This window comes from Amborella trichopoda, chromosome 4, assembly GCF_054954075.1.
Source record: "Amborella trichopoda isolate Santa Cruz 75 chromosome 4, AtrichopodaSantaCruz75HAP2 v2.0, whole genome shotgun sequence".
NCBI classification, from domain to species: domain Eukaryota; kingdom Viridiplantae; phylum Streptophyta; class Magnoliopsida; order Amborellales; family Amborellaceae; genus Amborella; species Amborella trichopoda.
The window spans coordinates 1,294,770-1,315,461 of record NC_142339.1 but is presented as its reverse complement, the minus strand read 5'-3'; the positions used below and the strand labels follow the sequence as shown (position 1 = coordinate 1,315,461).

Sequence of the window (20,692 nt, the reverse complement as noted above, 5' to 3'; positions counted from 1 at the left end):
GTACTTAGGGTTTAGAAGATGGGTTAATCTAAAGTTTTGTTTAGGAAAATTTTAGTTTTACAGATTTATCATTGTAGATAGACTTTCTACATAGAAGCACATTTTAGCTTCACTTGTATAGAATCTATTTGATTTCTAGCCTTATTTTCTGCTCAATCGTGTTCATTTATTACTGTGTTATGAACCAGTCACTTTCTGTGAGCAAATGTGAATCAGGTTCCACAAAAATAAAATATGAAGATAAAAGGGAAGTCTTTAATCACTTGCTGGCCTTTTCCCTGAGTTTGAAAGGATCAATGCACAATTATTGCTATCCTTGTGCCCTCAATGAATAAAGGTTCTTTCAGTGCAGATTCAAGAAGAGAATTGTTAGAAGCTGATGGCTATACTTCTACCCAAAATGCAAGAGATAAACTCATATTTTGCTACTCATGGGGGACCTAAAAACATGATTCCAGCCGCTAATAGTAACCCTTAAAACTGACATGCTAGGAAGCTGTGTGCATCCATTGGTAGCAAAAGGGTGAAGACAAGGCTGTAGCAGAATCTTTTTCTATTGCACAAATTACAATACACCTGGTCATTCCACTGACTGAAGCTGGAAATCCTGAGTCAGTGGTATTTTTATATTAGTAGAAAGTAATGCAACAACTTCAGGCAGACACCAAGCGCATCAAGGTTAGTTGTCACTACATTGGAGAGATGGTTGAAGATGGAATGCTCAAGACTCGTCATCTAATTCATAAATCACAGCTGGCTGATGCTCTCACTAATGCTTTGAGGAGAGCCATGAATTTGCAGTTGACGATAAAAAAAGTACTGCTTGCAGCTCTAGGGGGACTGCAGAGAGTTGCACCTTTGTAAATTGATAAAGGTTATATATCTAATCCATGAGGCTATATTTGTAGTAATATGTTTTCTATGGGTAGTTGTGCGAATGAAACCCATATTAGATGTACATACAGAAAAGCCTAATAGCATTAGTGAACAAGACAGTTTTGGTCCTTCGACTTCTAGAAATGAATGATAAAAAATTTCCTCTTCTTCTTTTAGTTTAGGGGACCAAATTTCTGGACCAAAGACATAACCTTCATCAAAGTCACATTGTTTTCCTCATAATAAGAACCGAAAACAACAAAACAAAACCCTCGAAGAAAGGTCTTTGAAGTGCTCATGCATTAAGAATTACCTAAACAGGGTGTATAGACTAGCAAACGAAGCTGCTCAAAGTGGGACAAAACTACCCACTAAAATAGAACAAAATATCTGAATAACATCAGGTCTAAAAAGCAAGGAATGGCACCAAATGAAGCAAAGCTCTCTCTTCTCAACTATATATATGCTACTCGGCCTGACCACATCCAAATGGTTGAGCCCCCCAAAAACCAAAGGGTGTTTTCTTTTAGTCGAGAATTTTCAGATCATCTTTAGTCACCCTGAGATTAATTTCAATAAGAAAACTCATTATGAGCTTAGAAATTGCTCCAAATAAATTTTCAAGACTAAAATTGAACAGTCAATTTGAGGAAAGATAGATCTAGGGTTTTGAAAAGCCGAAGAGTTATTACAACATATATATGTATATATATGTTGTAATTATATATATGTATATATATGTTGTAATTACTCTTCGGCTTTTCAAAACCCTAGATATGTCTTTCCTCAAATGAGACCATTTATCTTTGGTATAGGTAGGTCACAATTACTTACAACCAGTCAACGTGAAATCTGATAGCTTAGGTGTCACAAAGTTCGAAAAAAAAATTTTTGAACTTTGAGCTTAGTCAATGAAAAAATGCAGCCACCCAATTTCACATCCAATGGTCAAGATTAATTGTGACCACCTTGTACCAAAGGTAAATGATCTCATTACATACTTTCCCTAAATATATTATGTTATAGTTGGATCCCAAATTCTGCACACGTTCTCATCTCATCCTAGCAATAAAAAAAAAAGAAAAAAAGAAAAAAAAGAAACACAGAAAAAGGTCTGGAATGAGTCTGCTTTCTTAAGTGAACAGAGGTTGTCCATTTGATGCACGGAGGATCTGGGTCATCTACGAGTTGGACAGAGTGAACTAGCATGGTATACGCGGTTTGTAATTTTTCTCTTTTCCATTGGCTAGAACACTTACAATGGTCCAACTAATACAAAATAAACTCAAAATAAACAAAGATGAACAACAAAAACTCATTCTCACTTGTTGCTACTTAAAACAACCCATTTCAATAACAAAATTACATAAGACTCAAGAATCACAAACTGCATAACAATCACAAACTGCATAACACAAAATAAAGGTGCCAGAAGATTACCTCAATTGGACTTGATACACCTCACTCCGGGTCTCCTCCTCCGATGGCTCATGGGATCAAGGTCTATCTCAAATTTTATAAGTATGGGAAGCCTAGGCTAGGAGGCCTTCAATGCAGAGAGCAGTGGAACATAAACTATGCTCAAACTCTTGTATGGGGAGTGCATTCTCATGGCTCAAAAAACTGGACGACGCCCCCTTTTCTTTTTCTTTCAAAATATTTTATATCCCTTAGGGGAGCTAAGAGAGATGAGAGTTCAGAGAGAGGGGTGGCATGCCACCTTTGAGAGCGAGAGAGGGAGAGGTTATAATTAGGGTGTAGAGAATGCGTCCCCCATTGAAACTATAGATGCATTCATGCTTAAGGTTAGGGTTTCAAGGGTTAGCATCCTTATGGAGAATCGATCCAGACCATTGATCATAGGAGACTTGTGGGGTGAGAGATCTTAGCCTTACAATCTATAGATTAGCTATCAAGATCTATTGGAAGGTGCTAGAACCTTATCCTTCAGATTCCTTATCCCATCAAATATACAATACATGAAAAATACCTCTTTCCTTTTATTTCCATCAAATACACAATACATGAAAAATATATCTTTTTCCTTTTATTTCTGTATTTTCTCTTACACATGCTTCTTTGAAAAGTCAAAACTCTTTTAATTGCAAAACCTTCCCATTTATTTCAAATTAATTAAGCGGCTGATTTTGCATGCTGCAAAATAGGAAAGGAGTAGCACTATGTGGGGTGTGCCTCTCATGGAGCCCCAAGTGCGCCCCACAAACCTCCCCACATGCAACTATTTTAGTTGGGCCCGTGAGTACAATGGGCCCCCATATGTATTACTAATTTTAAAATTGAGAAAATATTTTTTAGAAAATGTTTGCCCTTTTTATTTGGCTCTCTGATTCATTAAATACTGAAAATTCAGTTTTAGCCTATTTCTAAATTTGTTTTGAGAAAATAAAATATCCAGAGGTTTATAAAAATTTCTTTTATCAATCTAAAAATCATTTATAGTCAAAATAATTATTTCTAAATTATTTTGATGGGATTCAGATCCAATCATATTAAAGAAATAGCGAAATTACTAAAGCACTCCATCTTCTACTAGTGAGTATGAACCACACCCACTTTTCAAACTGACCCAATAGTTCCCATGACCCACAGGCCATCGCAAGGACCTACCAAAGTCAGCCAATAAGTGAGAGGATACAATCCTAGTCTATGGATGACAAGTTCTACCTTAGGGATAACTCCTAGGTCACACAGACCTGTGCACACATATCGCATTTAGTACATATGGGGGGTAATATGTTGCACATGTACACGTATCACCCTCGATAGTGCTTTGCAATACGGCTATCACGTGTGCATGCCATGTGATAGTATAAGATGAGGCTTTGACCCTTATCCCTTTAGGCCCACCAATCACACACAAGGGTCACATACTACACTGGGCATCTCCGACCTCATCAAGGGGTAACTCTACAAACCCTTCTCGGCTGTGCTCTATGCCTAGGTATTTAGGGTTTTGGAACTCAACTGGCCTAGCTCATAAAGCCTAGTTTGAGTTTCGACAACAATATTGCCAACCTTGGTCCCTCTGGACCATACTCCTACTGGAGTTTATTGTTCTCCTATAATAATTTTGGTCACATGCTCTCGTAAGGCCTTTAAATGGTCACAAAAACCCAACATCTTCAAGACCTAAAAATCAACTATTTTTTAAATTGGTCATTTTTATGAATCAAATATGCTGTGCAAAATTTCATCCCAAAAATTCTTATAGCTAGGTATTTTGGCCAACATGCTCATATTGAAGCATAAGTCCATGGTTTATACAATCTTTTTCCATACATACATACATATCTACATACATATCAAGGATTTGGTCGACCCCAAGATGGACCATAGAAGTATTCGCCCTCCGCATTTTTATCCACCTTGGAGGCATTTGTTTACCCTCAAAATTTACAATCCATCTATCGGACAAGATGAAGAACTAAAAAAAAGACCCTAAAAAGTGCTCTTTTAGTAGGCAATGATCTAGGCATTTAAGAATCCATAATCAATTTCTTCTTAAACTGTTCAAGAGATGATGATAATGCTATCGACAAAATTTGGGGTCAAATCCCCTTAAGGCCTTGATCCAATAATTCCATCAGATAAATGGTCATCGTTCACTGAATGTTCTCTACACAAAAGAGACCATTTTCTTTGTTTTTCTTTTCAGGAACTTGTTCTCCAATTGGAATACAGGTGCTTCACAAATTTTGAGGGAAACGAAATGCCCTCAAGGTGGTTAAAAATGGGAAGGGCTGAAACTATAGTGGCTCCTTTCACTACTTTCTATTGAGCAAGGGACACATAAAGGATCCAAGATCAGTCTCATCTACTCTAAGAGCCCTGTCCAAAAAAAGGAAAACTTGATTTGGAGCTCAAATAATGCCCTAAATCAAATTACCCCAAGATTGAATGTGGAGCGCTCAATTGAGTGATGTTAGATACAGAGGACTACTTTGAAGCTCCAAATCAATCTTGAGCTGAGGGAGAGTGTTACCAAGGCATATTGGGGCTGTTGTGGGTCCCTCACCTTATCAAAAGTAGTGGATTTTGGGTGAGGGCCCTTTGCTATAGTATTGGCCCTTGAATCTTTTCCCTATATACACAAACATGTATATTTATGTGGCTATAAGAGGCCCAATATACACCCATACATGTATATGCCTCAGTATGGGAGACACAAATCTAATATATTGGGATCGTATAAGACCATTTACTTCAGATAGAAGGAGATCAAAATACTCTTGGCTATTGGATGTGAAATCTGACAGCTTGATATTTGTCACAACATTTAGTTTGGAGTTTGCACATCCCAAATTACCTGATTTCACATCTAATGGCTAATAATTATTGTGACCGCCTTGTACCAAAAGTAAATGGTCTTATAATATATATTTCTTATACTTAATGGAAATGGTGTAGCAATTCTAGCAAAAGATTTATACCTTGCTTGTGAAGGAATAGAAATATCCTTTGTTCCATGGAAAAGAACAATAGGGGGCAAAAGCGAAGCTGCATGTCTCATTGCTGGATCCTGTACCACCAGTTCTGGGGAAAACCTCTGTAAGGATGGCTCTCCTTCCATTATACTGAAATGACATTATTCATCAATTACCCCAAAAATGTACCATCTAAACTCCAAAGTAGTAGATTAGAAAGGTATAAATAGGCATCAAATTCATAATTTTATACACCACCAACAAATAATTATTTACCTCAGAAAGATAGAACGATAGAGCCCTCGCCTATGGAAGTGATCAACTAAGCTCAGTAGGTTGTACCTGTGCACAGCAAGAGTTGGAAAGCAAGATAAGGCAGCAAAACATGTATAACTATAGAAAATAAGCATATCCATAAATATTTGAACTCACATTTGATGTAATATCACACCAATCCTAGTTACAAATACATATGGATGTCATTTGTTTCTCACAGTTAAACTAGAAAAGAGCTCTAATCCAATTGGGAAAAGAAGAATAAAAGAACCATCTAAGAATTAAATTGAATAGATGGATGTCAATCATATCAAACATATTTCCATTCAACAAGTATACCGCCCATACCTGGGACAACAGTTAGCTTGTCTCAAAAAAAAAAAAAAAAAGTATCTTGCTATACAAATGGTGGATAATAAAACTAATATCCAGACCATATGATGCAAAAGACAGGTGAGAAAGAGTAAAAACCAACAATGGTTGAATCTCCAAATTAGGAGAGTTCTCAATTAAGAAATGGCCCATAAGGTAGGCAGTAAATATAAAAACTTTGAGCCCTCCTTTGATAAACTGTTAATCATTAAAGAGATAACCATCCCAATCAGAAGTAAATGTGAAGCATGGAGCTGGGTTTAAACTGAATCTAAACTCAGCAAACTGATCAATATAATTAGGGTAACGAGGAAATCCATCCTCAAGAATTGAACTAATCTACATTCCTAGGTTCAAGGGTTACTTGTGCAACTCAAAGAAGCAAACGAATATGATAATACTTTTCAACCTATAAATTTCTGTTTTTGTATTTGCTCAGCAAGTGAAGAAATGATGCTTAAGACTACTCCTATAACTGCAGCTCAAACAATAGCGGAAATACACTAGAACTTCCTGGGCAGTTAATTATGACATTAGTAATGAGCCAATGAACAAACAACCTAATCAACATAAACATTGAACTGAAACATCTCTCTCTCTCTCTCTCTCTCTCTCTCATACACACACATGCAGACATCAAAAACATTAAAGTGAAACATAACTCTCTTTCCCTCTAATTTAATGGACAACATTTAGCAACAATTTTGGAGTGCATTTGTCATCCAACAGGATAGGTATTCTGAAAACCAATACCAATATAATGCATAGCACATAAATTAGGTGATATGATATGATGTATTGTGGATGAGGGATTGAACCTGTATGTGCGTATAAACATCTTTATATCTTTTGTGTATTGTACATGTATAGTCCTGTTGCTATAGTCAGGGATCTCCATATCATTTTGAAAATCCTACAAACATATGGAACACATCAGGACTGGTAACTATCCCTAAACCCACCTCATTTCCTCGGATATTTTTCTCTACTTCTTTCTTCTATTGTTGTGAACAAAACCCTAACCATAAGACACAGTATTGGGTTTTACACAGACGGTCCTCTTGTTGCTGCACACATTATTATTTTAATAGCTAGGAACAGTATGAGGGAAGAACTGAGCTGCAGCTCAAGAACCAAGGTCTAGGAGATCATACGAATTACTGACATCATTGAACAAACTGCTGATATCAGCATACAGAAATCCAGAATCCAAAATTTTTTTAGAGATTTTGTTCTCTATGAGCCTATTGTTTTGATACACACGCGCACATACATATAGAGGAGGTTCAGAATTCATTAAGAGGAGTTTTGACTTAAAGAAGTAGTCTCAAAACATCTTTCTAGTTTTGCAAGATTCTCAAGTCCAGAGCTATATGCTGCTCAAACTGTAGTAAAGGTAAAAATCCCAACATATGCTGGCCCTTTATTGAAGTTCAGTGCATATTCAATCACAGATCTACAAGATTTCACAAGTTTTGTGGCAAATCTACCATTCACATGAAGACATTTTCAAGCCCTTGACTTACATGTGTGCATGTTTATTTCACATGTTTCTATGTTCATTAGATTCCATCAAAGATAGATAAGGTTTTTATTCAATTTTAACGCAGGACAATATTATTCCTTTTTTTTTTTGTTTAATTTTAAGGATGTATATTTAGATTTTAATTTTAGGGTTTATTTTTAGGATTTTTATGTTCCTTTTGTGGTTTTAGTTTATTTATTTATTTAGGATTTTTAGAAGTTGTTTAGAAAAGTACTTAGAGCATTTATGAAATATTTTGTTTTATCAAGGGTAAAATTGTCATTACAAATTTTGTAGTTAAGTTAGAACTTTTGGGGATTTTTTCATTAATTGTATGGATACTTAATGTCTTTTGAACAATAAATCGAATACAAAATTGGTGCGTGGGGCCTAGAGGGCTCATGTGGTTTGTTAATGAGGAAAAGAAAGAAAAGCTCCAGGCTTCTGAAGTCCTAGGTAGGGTTTGAGGAAGAAACCCTAGGTTTCTTTTACTTGTGACGTCTGTTTAGCCTGAATTATTACTGATTTTCTGCTCTCTTTCAATTTCTCTAGATCAAATTTGTGTGCTCACTGGATCACTAGAAGCTGCACTTCACAATTTTTTGGGCAATTATTTCTACCAAACATATTATTGATCTTTTTTAATTTTATATGGTGTCTCTCCCCAACTCAAACCAGATCATTTGGAGTAGCTCATCTCCTATACTATGCTCCTTAAATACCAAGTTGTATCACTTTACTTGTATTTGAATCCATGGATAAGGGTAGCACCCTTATAACTCACCTTGTCTCTCATGGGACCTAAAGTTCGATAGAAGAAAAACTAATGGCAAAAGATTTCTTCTACACAATGGCGAACCTCTATATGATCCTCTCTCCCCCAATTCAGGGGCCTTAGGGGTATTTGTTTCACCCCAAACCTTGTTGAGTCCACAAACGACCAACACGAAGTCCATGCTAACATCTTTGATGGTGCACTTGGAATGGGAAGTGGAGAATATAAACTTGCGTTCTGACACTGCCCCTTTGCAATTTGACATACTCTGCACCCCTCCACATAATTAGCCACATTGCGCCTAAGTTTGGGCCAATAGTACTTAGACTTGACCAATGCGATGGTCTCGTCTTGCCCAAAGTGTCCCCCAAGGCCCCACCATGTAGCTCTAAAATAAGGAACTCTCTATGAAAACCAATAAGAATGCATAATTGATTCCCTTTTAAAAGAAACCCATCTTGTACCACAAACTCCTACAACTCCACCTTGGCACTGCGCCCAAATCTCTCCAAAATCATCATCATCAGCATACAAGTCACTATTGCCATAGTGCCATAGTGATCAAAAGTGACGCTCTCCTACTCAAGGCATCTGCAACTTTATTCTGACTCCCAGCCTCATGACAAATCACAAAGGTAAACTCTTGCGAATATGCCACCCACCTAGCATGTCGGCTATTAAGCTTATGCTGCCCATTAATATGCTTCAGCACCTCATGACGAGAAAATAAAAGAAACTTTTGCTGAATAAGATAATGATGCTAGTGTCTTAGGCCCGAATGATTACATAAAATTCCACGTCATATGTGAAGTACCGTCGATGCGTATCATCAGCTCCTCGCTGAAATATGTGATTGGTCTGCCCTCTTGTCTCAAAACAGACCCAATACCAACATGCGAGGCGTCACACTCTAGCTCAAACATCTTATCAAAGTTTGGTAATGCTAACACGGGTGCCTCAGTCATGGCTTGCTTAATCCTCTCAACACTCTTTTCTACATCTGCGGTCTATCTAAAAGAACCCTTCTTCAAACTGTTAGTGAGTGGTGCTATGATGGTGCTTAATCCTCTAATGAACCGTCGATAGAAAGTTGCCAGCCATGGAAACTACGCACGTCATGGACTGATATAGGGGTTGGCCATTTTTATCGCTGACACCTCTCTCATCCACCTTGAATCCCTTAGCAGAAACCATGAAACCCAAGAAAATTAAACTGCTGGTCATGAATTCAAACTTCCTCAAATTGGCATACAGCTGTTGCCCTCGTAACAACTCCAACACAAGCCTTAGATGGTCCACATGTTGCCTTTCACTAGTGCTGTATACAAGGATATCATCAAAGTATACCACCACAAACTTTCCTTTATATGGCTTAAAGACTTTGGTTCTTGAGCCTCATAAAGGTGCTAGCTGCATTTGATAACCCAAATGGCATAACCAGTCACTCATACAATCCCTCTTGTGTCCTAAACGCTGCTGCTTCCATTCATCATCAGACTTGATTCTGATTTGATGGTAACCACTTCTCAAGTCTATTTTAGAGAAAATTGTAGCCCCCACCATGTCCAACATATCATCCAGGTGAATCGAAAAGCAATATCTCATGGTGATTTTATTGATTGCCCTGCTGTCCGTACACATGTGCCAAGAATCATCCTTCTTGGGTGTCAACAATGCTGGCACTGCACATGGGCTCATACTCTCCCTGATAAACCCCTTTTCTAGCAACTTTGAAACTTGCCTATGTAATTCCTCATGCTCCTTGGGACTCATTTTATAGGCTGCTTTATTTGAGAGACTAGAACCAGGGATGAGGTTGATGTGATGTCGGATGTCTCGCATAGGAGTTAATCCCGCTGGAAGATCATCCGCTATTGACATCATTGAACTCTCTCATCAATGCCTCTAGGTTAGGAGGAATGGAACTAATGGGCTTTTCTTTAACTGGCACCATAACATACAACACACCTGCTCACCCAAATCCCACATGAACTCCGTCAAATACAAGATATTAGTGCTGCCCTCTTCTGATTTTGAAGCACTCTCCATCTTAGAGGGTCCTAGAATCAATTTAACCCCATCTTTGACAAAGGAGTAAGTGTTTCTGAAACCATCATGAGTGGTATGCCTGTCATACTACCATGGTCTCCCCAACAACAAATGGCAGGCGTCCATAGGCATTACATCTCCCCATTTCGTCTTTGTATATTTTTTCAATACAAAAAGAAGCAATACATTGTTTAGATACAGTTACCTCAGCAGCCTTCTTGAACTATTGAATTTTATAAGGCTTCGGATGGTTTTTTGTCTTGAGCTTAAGCTTATCAACCATCACTTGAGAAGCTATGTTTTCGCAACTCCCTCCATCAATAATTAGATTACACACTTTTCCATATGTAGCGCAACATGTATGAAATATGTTTATGTGCAACCAGTCATTTTCCTCCATGATCTGGGACATAATCATGCTGCGCAGGATCACCCATGCCTCCCCATGATCACTATAAGTCACTTCTGGGTCCTCTTCATCAACCAGTTCATCATAGAAGCGATCACCTTCAAAAGTTTGCCTGCTATCCTCATCATAAAGCTCCTCAAAAAGTTCAACAAACTTGCGATTTGGACACTCTGATGAGACATGCCCAATCCTCGAACACTTGTAGCACTTGATGCTGCTACCAGTACCCCTTTTAGGTCGCCTGACTCCCGAAACAACCACTTTTTGGTCCAGGGCAACTTGCTGGTTGGCTGTTCCAGCAATGCGAGATGTCGAACTAATCACCTGAAACAGCTAACCAGCACCAATCACTCTGGCTTTTCTTCCAAAATCACCACCATGGGCTGCTGCCCTATTCCCCCGTCACTCGCCCTCCACCTGTTCGAGGGTCATTTTTGCTGAGTTTCAACCTTCTTTGCAAGGTTATAGACGTCATCAAGGGTACAATAATGCTGCAAAATTACCACATCTTGAGTTGACTGGCGCAGTCCATTCACATACCAGCAATGGACTGCTCCTCCCGCTTGATCACATCAATACAGGCAGTCAAAAGGTGAAAGTCATATGTGTATTCATCCACTGACCTATCTCCTTGGTGCAACACATGCATCTTTTAATATAAAGACTGTAAATAATTTTCAGATAGGTACTTTTCCTGAAATTTCATTTTCATCTTCTCCCAAGAATTAATTATGGGCTTTCCCATTCTCTCTCGCCTTGCTCTCAGCTGTTCCCATGGGCGGGTGGGCTTTCTAACAAAATAAAATAACATAACAAAGTACGAAGGACCAATGACAATCTTTGAGGATAAGGAGGATAGGAGTAGTAGGAGCTAATTCGGACGAAATCGAAGGATTACGAGATGTTTCCTTCGGGATAAGAGAAAGACTAGTGAAATCAAATCTGTAATGGTACTGCAAGAATCTAAGTTGTTCCCTATTTTCGAGTTCTAATTAAAAAAAGGCCATGTCTTCTTCCTTGGAAGGATAAATTGGGCTTTAAAAGGACCTGGGCTTCCTGTTTTCTTGGTGGACCTTGTTACTTAAATATATTCAACAAACAGACCTGACGCTCCCTTGGATACGGCAAAGCTTTGACCTCAATCTCTACGATCAGAAAGTGTCAAAAGGCATTCTTGCTTGATCACAACAATGGGAATGAAGGGTTCAAAAATGTCATTCGACCTGATTCTCGGATCAAATCCTTTTTTGTCATATGCCCTTCACTATATACCAAAGCACATTTCTTCAATTTGATGGCAATAATCTTCACCTATTTATTCTCTGGCACATCCTTATAATCAAGGACCCTCTCTACTGCGTTTAACTAGTCTATAAAGTCATCGGGCTATGTCTTTCTTTCAAAATCAAGAATATCTACTTTTAGATCTATGGATTTTGAGTGTCGCCCATACCTCTGATCATATTCCTCTTCACTCAACTCATCCCACAGAGCATGACAGTGATGAGGGTTGTATTCAACATCATCTTGGACAGACTAAACTTCATCTCGCCCACGAACGATGCTTGCAAGGTGCTTTGTAAGTTCTAGAACTTGCTGTCGTAGATACTCTTATCTTCTGATCCCGCTGATCACGAGGTGGATCATAAGAATACCCTTGCCTTGACCTCTTCTTGCTATCATAGGTTCCCGAAATGACAAACCCTAGGCAAAGAATCAATAAAACCTAGCAGAAACTACGAAATTCTAGGCTGATTTGGCGAAACTTCTTGTTGAAGAAAACCTAGGCTTTGATACCAATTTGACACAAAGAAATAGAGAAAAGAGGCAAACATAGTTCAATAAACCATCAAAATAGACCAGATTTGAGTGGATCTGGCTTTACATGCACAAAAAAGTGACTCCAAAACCCTAGATGGGGCTTGGCGACTATTTAGTCTTTTTTTACTGTTTACGCTCCAAAAGTGTTAGAAACCTTAACACCTCAAATCTTTTTATGGTACATTATGATATAAACAGACCAAAACTACCCCCACTTAAGTTAAAACATTATAAAAAAACCTCATAAGTCCCTTAAGTTAAAATAAGGCATAAAATATCCCTAAACTGGCCCTAACTTTAATTAACATACTAGAAATAACTAGAATACTGTAAAAATAGCAATAAACTAAAAATAAATTCATCTAAAAAGTTTGCCTTCTCCTGGATCTCCTTGCGACTTTGGGATGTGGATCATCGTAAAGGGGGTCATCAAAAGATCGATTAATTGGGTCACAAGGCTCATTTCTTGACTAGTCAAAAGACTGCTAGGTGCATCACTACTACAATGATTGCATAGCCACGTATGGGCAAACTCGCTCTAGCCAATTAAGAAGGGTGAATTGAGATCCCTCAGAATTATCAAAAGGTCTAGATATCATCATAGTCAGCAGGATCGATGTTAAAGAATCCAAAGTTGCTAGGATCCCTGCTCCCGACAACGAAAGGAAAAGGGTCCTAACCCTAAAGGTGAAGCTAAGAAATCTTCTTTCGAGGTTGAGCTAGTGTCTCTCATAGTCCACAAGCTCAAAGGCTCACAGTGAACTTGAATGACTTGCACCAAGGACGGTGCCAAAAGGCAAGAAGGTCAATAAGACTAAGTCCTGCTGGTACAATTTGACTCACTGACCATAGTTGTCGGAGGTGGGAGCAGGTACAGGAGTGGGATCGTTCAGGGAACACCAAACTGCCATAGGGTGGAAGCTCCTTGGGGTTAGAATTGACATCCATATATTCAACAGTTAAGGAGCTATATCCCAGGACACCCTGGAGAGAGATCCCATGTCACTGGGATCGAGGTTTTTGACTTGGAGGGATCTAAGCATATAGACAAAACAAGATCAATTAGTAGTATAAAATAAAATTATAATCAAGTCAATGCCTGCTCAATCCATTATCATACACCTTAGCTTATTACCAACTCATAGTTATAGTTCTCCAATTTACTACAATGATAAAGTTTTGCAATATTATAAATTGGCATACTATGATATTAATTGTAGTTTTTTAATACCATAATTCTAGTATACCACGATGTGATATGCACCACATTTTAATATGTTCTAAGAAATGAATTTATAATACTAAAGAGAGGAGCAGTAGTTCAATTAATAGTATAGCTCCTCTCTTTGGAGGTATCCTACAAGCATGTAGACCGAGACTCCATTTTATAGGAAGTGAGATCCATATTTCTCTAAATCTTGCTCCTTTTAAGGTCCCTTAGAGGAACGATAAGATCAAAATCCTAAGGTGGGACGTGGCCTTATCCCAAGGCACCCACAACGCTTGAAACCAGTTATATGCTTAAGGAGATTACCAAGCGGATAATCAATGAGAACCGGCTAAAGGTCAAAGATGCAGCAGTATCAAATGATAAAGAAGCGGTAACCTCTGCCAACACCACCTTTGATTCCACTTAACACTGCTGGAAATAAAAGAAACAAGTTTTATTGTATTTGATGGACAAAACTGTCATTATCTTTTATTTAGTCCTTATTTGTTTTATGGCTCTAAATAATGGCAGTATTGCCCATAAGTTGTAATTAGGGTTGTCAATGGACCTGTAAGCCACTCACTTTCCCTCTCTATCTCTATCTCTCACAGGTCTCTCTCTCTCCCTTCTTATTCATCATCTTTATTTTTTTTCCTCTCTTTTTCTCTCTAGATCTTACCAAACTATTTTCTTCTCTACTTTAAATTCAACTTGGTATCAGATCCCGACAATCGGTAAAAATGATATTGTTGCATGGTACTATAGCGAGTTACTGTAGTGGGGGGTCGATCTTCATAAAGGTGTGTAGGAACTGTGTTAGGGGTTGACATCATCCTTAGGTTAGATGAAATCATTATGCCCTAAAATTCCTAACTTTTCTTTGAGCAGTATCTGTGCCAATGAAGGTGAGTTTTTTTTTATGATTTTGGATGCCGATCACATATTTATTCGAAGACCTAGTTGTTAGATGGATTAGGGTTTGTATGGCCCAATCAAAGAAGTACTGTTAGTGCTGGTTTTTTGACATTTTTCTGAAAAAAAAAGGGAGCGTGATCAGATTTGAAGGTAACCAAATCTGTAAAACGTTTTATTTGAAGTGATCAAAGGGTGTAGCCTGATCTCAATTGTTGATTACGAACTGACAGTGTAACTAGATCTTAAACTATAGTAGAGAATGTCTCTATATAAGCATCCAATATGGAGTCATCTGGACCTCAAATCACCACAATCAAGTTTGATGGAACCAGCTGTTTTGAATGGTCCAAGTTGGTTAGACTATTTTTGGGTGGAAAGAAAAAACTGGATACATTGACAGCCGTGGGGAAAAACCAGACCAGAAGGATACTAAATATGCAGACTGGGAGGCTAAAGCTATGACTACTATGAAATGGATACTTTTTCTATCTAGCTTAATATGAGTTGATCCTTTATGAACTGTAATACATCTAACGAATTATGGGAGGCAGTCTCTGAGTTCTATTCTCAAAAGAAAAATATTGCAAGGGTTTATGAACTAGAGCAGCAAATCAGTGATTTTAGATAGGGTGAGTTGTCACTGGGAGACTATTATGCTCATTTATGTGGACTTTGGAATGAATTTAGTCAGCATCAGCCCATACAGTGTTCTTCCTGTGCAAAGGAATAGAGGAAGACTGGAACAAAGGAAGATTTTTTATCTTTTGAAGGGAGTTAATGGAGAGTATGAAACAATCAGGGCAAATGTTTTCGATGGCGAGACTTTGCCATCGTATTGCTGTCTCCCTTCTTCAATGTGAAGAAACTCAACGCAAGATAATGGCAGTGTCTGAGGGTGAAACTGAAAGATCCTCCCTATTCACAAGTTTTTATGGGTGAAAGTAAAAGATTTCATGGCTTAATGATGGGGAAGACATTTGGGCATAGTCGTGAAATTGGAGGGTTGTACTTTTTGGACACTCCTGATTGTGCCTTGACTGCAACAGCCACATCTTCAATTGTTAATAAAGAAAGGGTATATTTGTGGTCCACCTGACTTGGTCATGCATCATACATTCTTTGGTTCCTAAATTGTTTGAGTCTCTAGGTCAAGTTCAATTGCAATGTGACATTTGTGAATTGTCAAAACATTGTAGAACTTCATTTCCTATCAATGTCAATAAAAAGAGTGATGTTCCTTTCTCTCTTATAAACTTTGATGCGGGGGTCCTTCACTAGTTGCTATGTTTGGATTTCGTTTCTTTGTTACATTTGTGGATGATTGTTTTAGATTTACAACTATCTATCTAATGAAACACATACGATGAAGTTGCTAATCTATTCCAAGTCTATCACAAAATGGTTAAAACTCAACATGATACACAAATTAAAGTCTTGCAATCTAACAATGGGGGTGAGTATGTGTCAAACAAACTCAGAGATTATCTTCTTGATTCAAGGGATTTAGTTCCAACAACGTGTCCATACACACCTCAGCAGAATGGTATAGTTGAGAGAAAAAATAGACACTTGTTGGAAGTCACCCGAGCTATTTTACTGGATATGAAAGTTCAAAAACAAAATTGGTCTGAAGCAATTCAACTACTGCCTTTTTAATAAACAGCATGCCCTCTCGTATTCTTAAGGCAAAATCTCCTATTGAAATAGTTCATCCCAACTCACTTGTGTTCCTTGTACTTCCCAAGGTGTTTGATTGTGCATGTTTTGTCCACATCCTTAATACAAAGAGGGACAAGCTTGATGCTAAAGCTGCCAAATATATCTTTCTAGGGTATCCATCTCATCAAAAGGGATAGAAGTGTTATGATCCTAAAACCAAGGTCCGCTCTCCATGGATGTTACTTTCTTTGAATTTTATCCATACTTCTCCTCTATATGCCATGAGTGCTTACTTCAGGGGGGAGAATAAGATACAGTTTAGTGAAGAGAGAACATAAGCTGTTCCCCTTCCCATTCCCACACTACTTTTATCTTAAGAGAGTGGTTTATCTAAAAGGAATCGTGCGCTTTCAGAGAAGGAGTTGAAGACATATACCGGGAGGAAGAAATGGTAAAACCTGAAATTCTAAGCAACCATACTTGGAATGCTAACCTGGAATAAGAAACTGTTCCTGACCCAAGAAAATATGTGTTGAACTTGTTACAACAAACGGGGCTGTTCAGATCTAGAGTTGCATATACTCCTATAAAAGTTAATCATAAAATTCATGGAGGAAGGAGAGAACTGCTCAAAGCTCCTAATCAGTATCAACAAAATGGTGAGCAAGCTTATATATCTCACAATCACTCGACCAGACATTTCTTATGTAGTTAGCACTATTAGACAATTTATGCATGCACCACATAAACCCCAGCTCGATTTTGTGTACAGAATATTAAGATATCTCAAGTCAGCACCAGGGAAGGGATATTTTTCTTCAAATCAAAGACATCCTGATGTTGCAGTTTATACAAATGTTGATTGGGTTGGTTCCCAGACTGATAGAAGATCACAATTGGTTGTTGTACCTTCGCTTGGGAAACCTGGTTACTTGGAAAAGCAAGAGCAAAATGTGGCAGCAAGATCAAGTGCTGAAGAAGAATACGGAGCAATGGCTCATGGTACATGCAAAGTAATGCGGATCAAAAGTGTTCTTTTTAATTTGGATGTTAGAGTTAAGCTTCCCATAACTCTGTATTGTGATAATGAAGCAACCATTCATATCGTAAAAATATTGTTTTTCATGGAAGAACTAAACACATTGAAATAGATTGTCACTTTATCAAAGAAAAGGTTGATGCTAAGATCATTCAGACTCCTCAGGTGAAGTCTAAAGATCAACTTGCAGATATCTTTACCAAAGCCATTGGGCGGGATAAATTACATGATATCACAAGCCAGCTGGGCATGATTGATATTTATGCCCTAGCTTGAGGAGTGTGTTGGAAATGAAAAGAATAAGTTTGTATTTGATGGATAGAACTGCCATTTATTTTTTGTTTAGTCGTTATTTGTCTTATGTCTCTAGGTAAGGGCATTATTGTCCACAAGTTGTAATTAGGGCACTTAATGTTATAAGAGGGGTAGAGGTTACAAGTAACCTCTAAGCCACTCACTTTTCGTCTCTATCTCTCACAGGTCTCTCTCTCTCCTTCATCATCTTTTTTTCTTTCCTCTTTTTCTCTCTCTAAATCCTACCAAACTGTTTTCTTCTCTACTTTAATTTCATCTAACACGAAAAGGCTACAAAGGTCCTTGTGCTGGAGAAAGTCAAGGGATGAAATTTATGAGTTATATATTCCAAGTACTCCAACACATTGAACTTGTCAGTTGAGCCCGACCATATTTGTGAGAGTGGGTGGACTCCATAATTTCTGATTTTATACCTTATTTTCTATATATCAAATATTTAATGGGAATGGGTTAGGAAAATAGAGGGATAATGGTTCTAATACCTTCACTATAATCATGATGGCTGATCTAGATAATAGGTGGCTAAAATCTATTACCACAGGTCTCCTAAGATCGACGATCAAGATTGAGTCTCAATAAGGTTGCCAAATTGAGACCCCAAAACCCTAGCCTTGTATTATAAATAGTCTTTAAGTACAGAGACATAGACGCATCTCTCTAAACCCCCTCTCTCTCTCTCTCACTCTCTCTCTCTCTGGTTAGGTTTAGAAGGGGGTGCCACACCCCATGCAAGAAAAGAGTGGCAGCACGCCCCTTTTTGTAAGAAAACCCTAAAGAAAGAAAGGAGGTTCCCTTCCCTTTTGGTACTCTGCTCTCATAATTAGGGTTTGCGTAGGCCTCACAAATTGTGACACAAGGTTGAGGACCTTGATCCCATGTGCCATTGGCAGAGGAGACTCGGAGTGGGGTGTATCAAGTCCTTGGGGTAACACTTGGCTAGGTAATTGGGCATTCTAATGGTTCCTGTTTCTTGATTCAATCTTATGTATTGTATTTTGTATGAATTCAAGAATTTTAATGGTATCAAAGTGAAGATCCTGGATTCTATCAGGGTTTATTTTTTGGATGTCTAGAAGTACTCTAGCCAATATGAATAAAAGAGAGAAAAATTTTAACTATATATACTTGGCTAGATCACATTGTCGACCTTTCAATCATTTGAGCCTTATCCCAACTATTTGGGTTGTATGATTATATATATATATATATATAAATAAAATAAAGTTATAGCGAAAATAAATGAAAATTAAAAATCCATAAAAATACAATTGTTATTGAGGAGATTAACAGTTTGTATTAAAAAAGAAGTGTACATCAGCAAGAGTCGAGAGTACCCACAGACCGGATCTCTCAACCAACAAATGGCAACCTAGCAGTCGATCTGTACAAAAAATGAAGGGCTAATAAGATACCCCCAAGTAGAAGAGATAAACTGTGCAAACAGAGGGCTTATAGGACACGCCCAATTACAAGAGATAAATTGTGCAAAAGAAATAAAGAGAGCACCCACAGAGGTCCAGAGCAAAAAAGGAGATGGGTCAGCGACCAAACCATAGTCTAAGTAGCTCAACAAAAAGTCGCATCTATACAGGGGCTTTAGCTTGGGCCCAAGCGGTGTCCTTAGCCAAAAGATCTGCGAAGTCGTTCGACGTCCTCCAGATATGGGTCCAGGAGACGTCTATAACTCTGCAAATATGCTCAATTTCATCAAAAATATAGGCAAGGTACTAAGGAGGAGTTTCCTTTCCAGAGGACCAAAAATAATGTTTTTGGCATCCCCCTCGACATACAACTGCGAACCCCAAGTTAGGTTGAACTTCTTAATGCCCAACAAAAGGGCTGTAGCCACTGCCAACTGAGAGTCTGCATGGCCTAAGTGATCTGAGTAAGAGGCCAAAATATTGCCATTATAGTCGCGAAAAACCCCACCGGCTCCAGTTGGGCCTGGGTTACCCAGGGAGCATCCATCGAAATTGAGCTCGATGATACCAACTGGGGGAGGCGAATAAAACTACAATTTGAAAGTAAAAATCTACTTTATTAAAAAACAATAAATTTTTATATTTCAAAATGATGTTTAAATTATTTTATTAATAACATTTGATGGTCTAAGAAGGGTGAGGACTATAAACTTTCCCTTAACACATCTCATGCCCAGTTAAAGGTGCAGGGTTGTGTTAGGTAGGAAGCCAACGTAAATTTTTGTCAAAACTTACATCATTCAAGTGGAAGGCTAAAAAAAAGCAAGGGGTAGGCCCAAAAAGACATGGTTGGAAGTAGTGAGAAAAACTACAGGGACTTATCGCCTCACTAAGGGTATGGCCCTCAATAGAGCAAATGGCGTACCAGGATTCGTGTAGCCTACCATAATTAATTGGGAAAAGGCTATGATGATGATGATAATGTAAAACATCTATGAATTTGGTAGTTGGGACAGCAGAACCACTATTTTCACATTAGAAACTTCCAAATCGAAGTCCTACAATAGACATTTTACTTTAAAATTATAAACCTCATCTTACTTTTAGAAATTAAAATGGCTAAGACAAAAGTTAATTAGTTTCAAAAAAAATGACTAAGACAAAATATATGAAATGCAAGTTCAGCAATAATACGAGTAGAAACGAGGAAGTAGTTAAGGATTATGGCCAAGAAATACCTTAAAAGAGATTGTTTTCGATATCTTGGCTCGATAATCCAGGAGTATAGAGAGATTGAGGAAGATGTCGTACATAGAATTAGAGCTGGGTGGGTGACGTAGAGATGTGCATTCGGAGATTTATGTGATCGTCACATACCAATGAGCTGAAGGAGAAGTTCTATAGGACAGCTGTATGACTAGCCATGCTTGGGATGGAATGTTAGGCGGTTAAGAAACAACATACCATAGGATGAGCACGACTGAGATGGGGATGTTGGGATGGATAAGTGACAAGATAAGAAAGGATAGAATTCAGAATGAATACATACAAGAGAATTTAGATGTGGCTTCAATAGGCAATAAAA

General features: G+C 38.1%; 1 protein-coding gene across 9 annotated transcripts in view; it reads right to left on the bottom strand.

The window, feature by feature from the left end:
- The window catches only part of LOC18439467 (isoprenylcysteine alpha-carbonyl methylesterase ICME), a 51,801-nt gene that overhangs the window by 4,073 nt on the left and 27,036 nt on the right, over nucleotides 1–20,692 (bottom strand). For 7 of the 9 annotated variants that reach the window (XM_006849631.4, XM_088864221.1, XM_088864223.1 and 4 more), the window contains exons 8-9: nucleotides 5,598–5,663; nucleotides 5,328–5,471 (exon numbers count right to left, since the gene is read on the bottom strand). In XM_006849631.4, coding sequence (XP_006849694.1) covers nucleotides 5,328–5,471; nucleotides 5,598–5,663 — 210 coding nt within the window. Of the gene's footprint in view, nucleotides 1–2,316; nucleotides 5,472–5,597; nucleotides 5,664–20,692 lie in introns of all 9 variants that reach the window. The other 2 variants (XR_016053728.1, XR_016053727.1) reach the window with 1 other exon arrangement.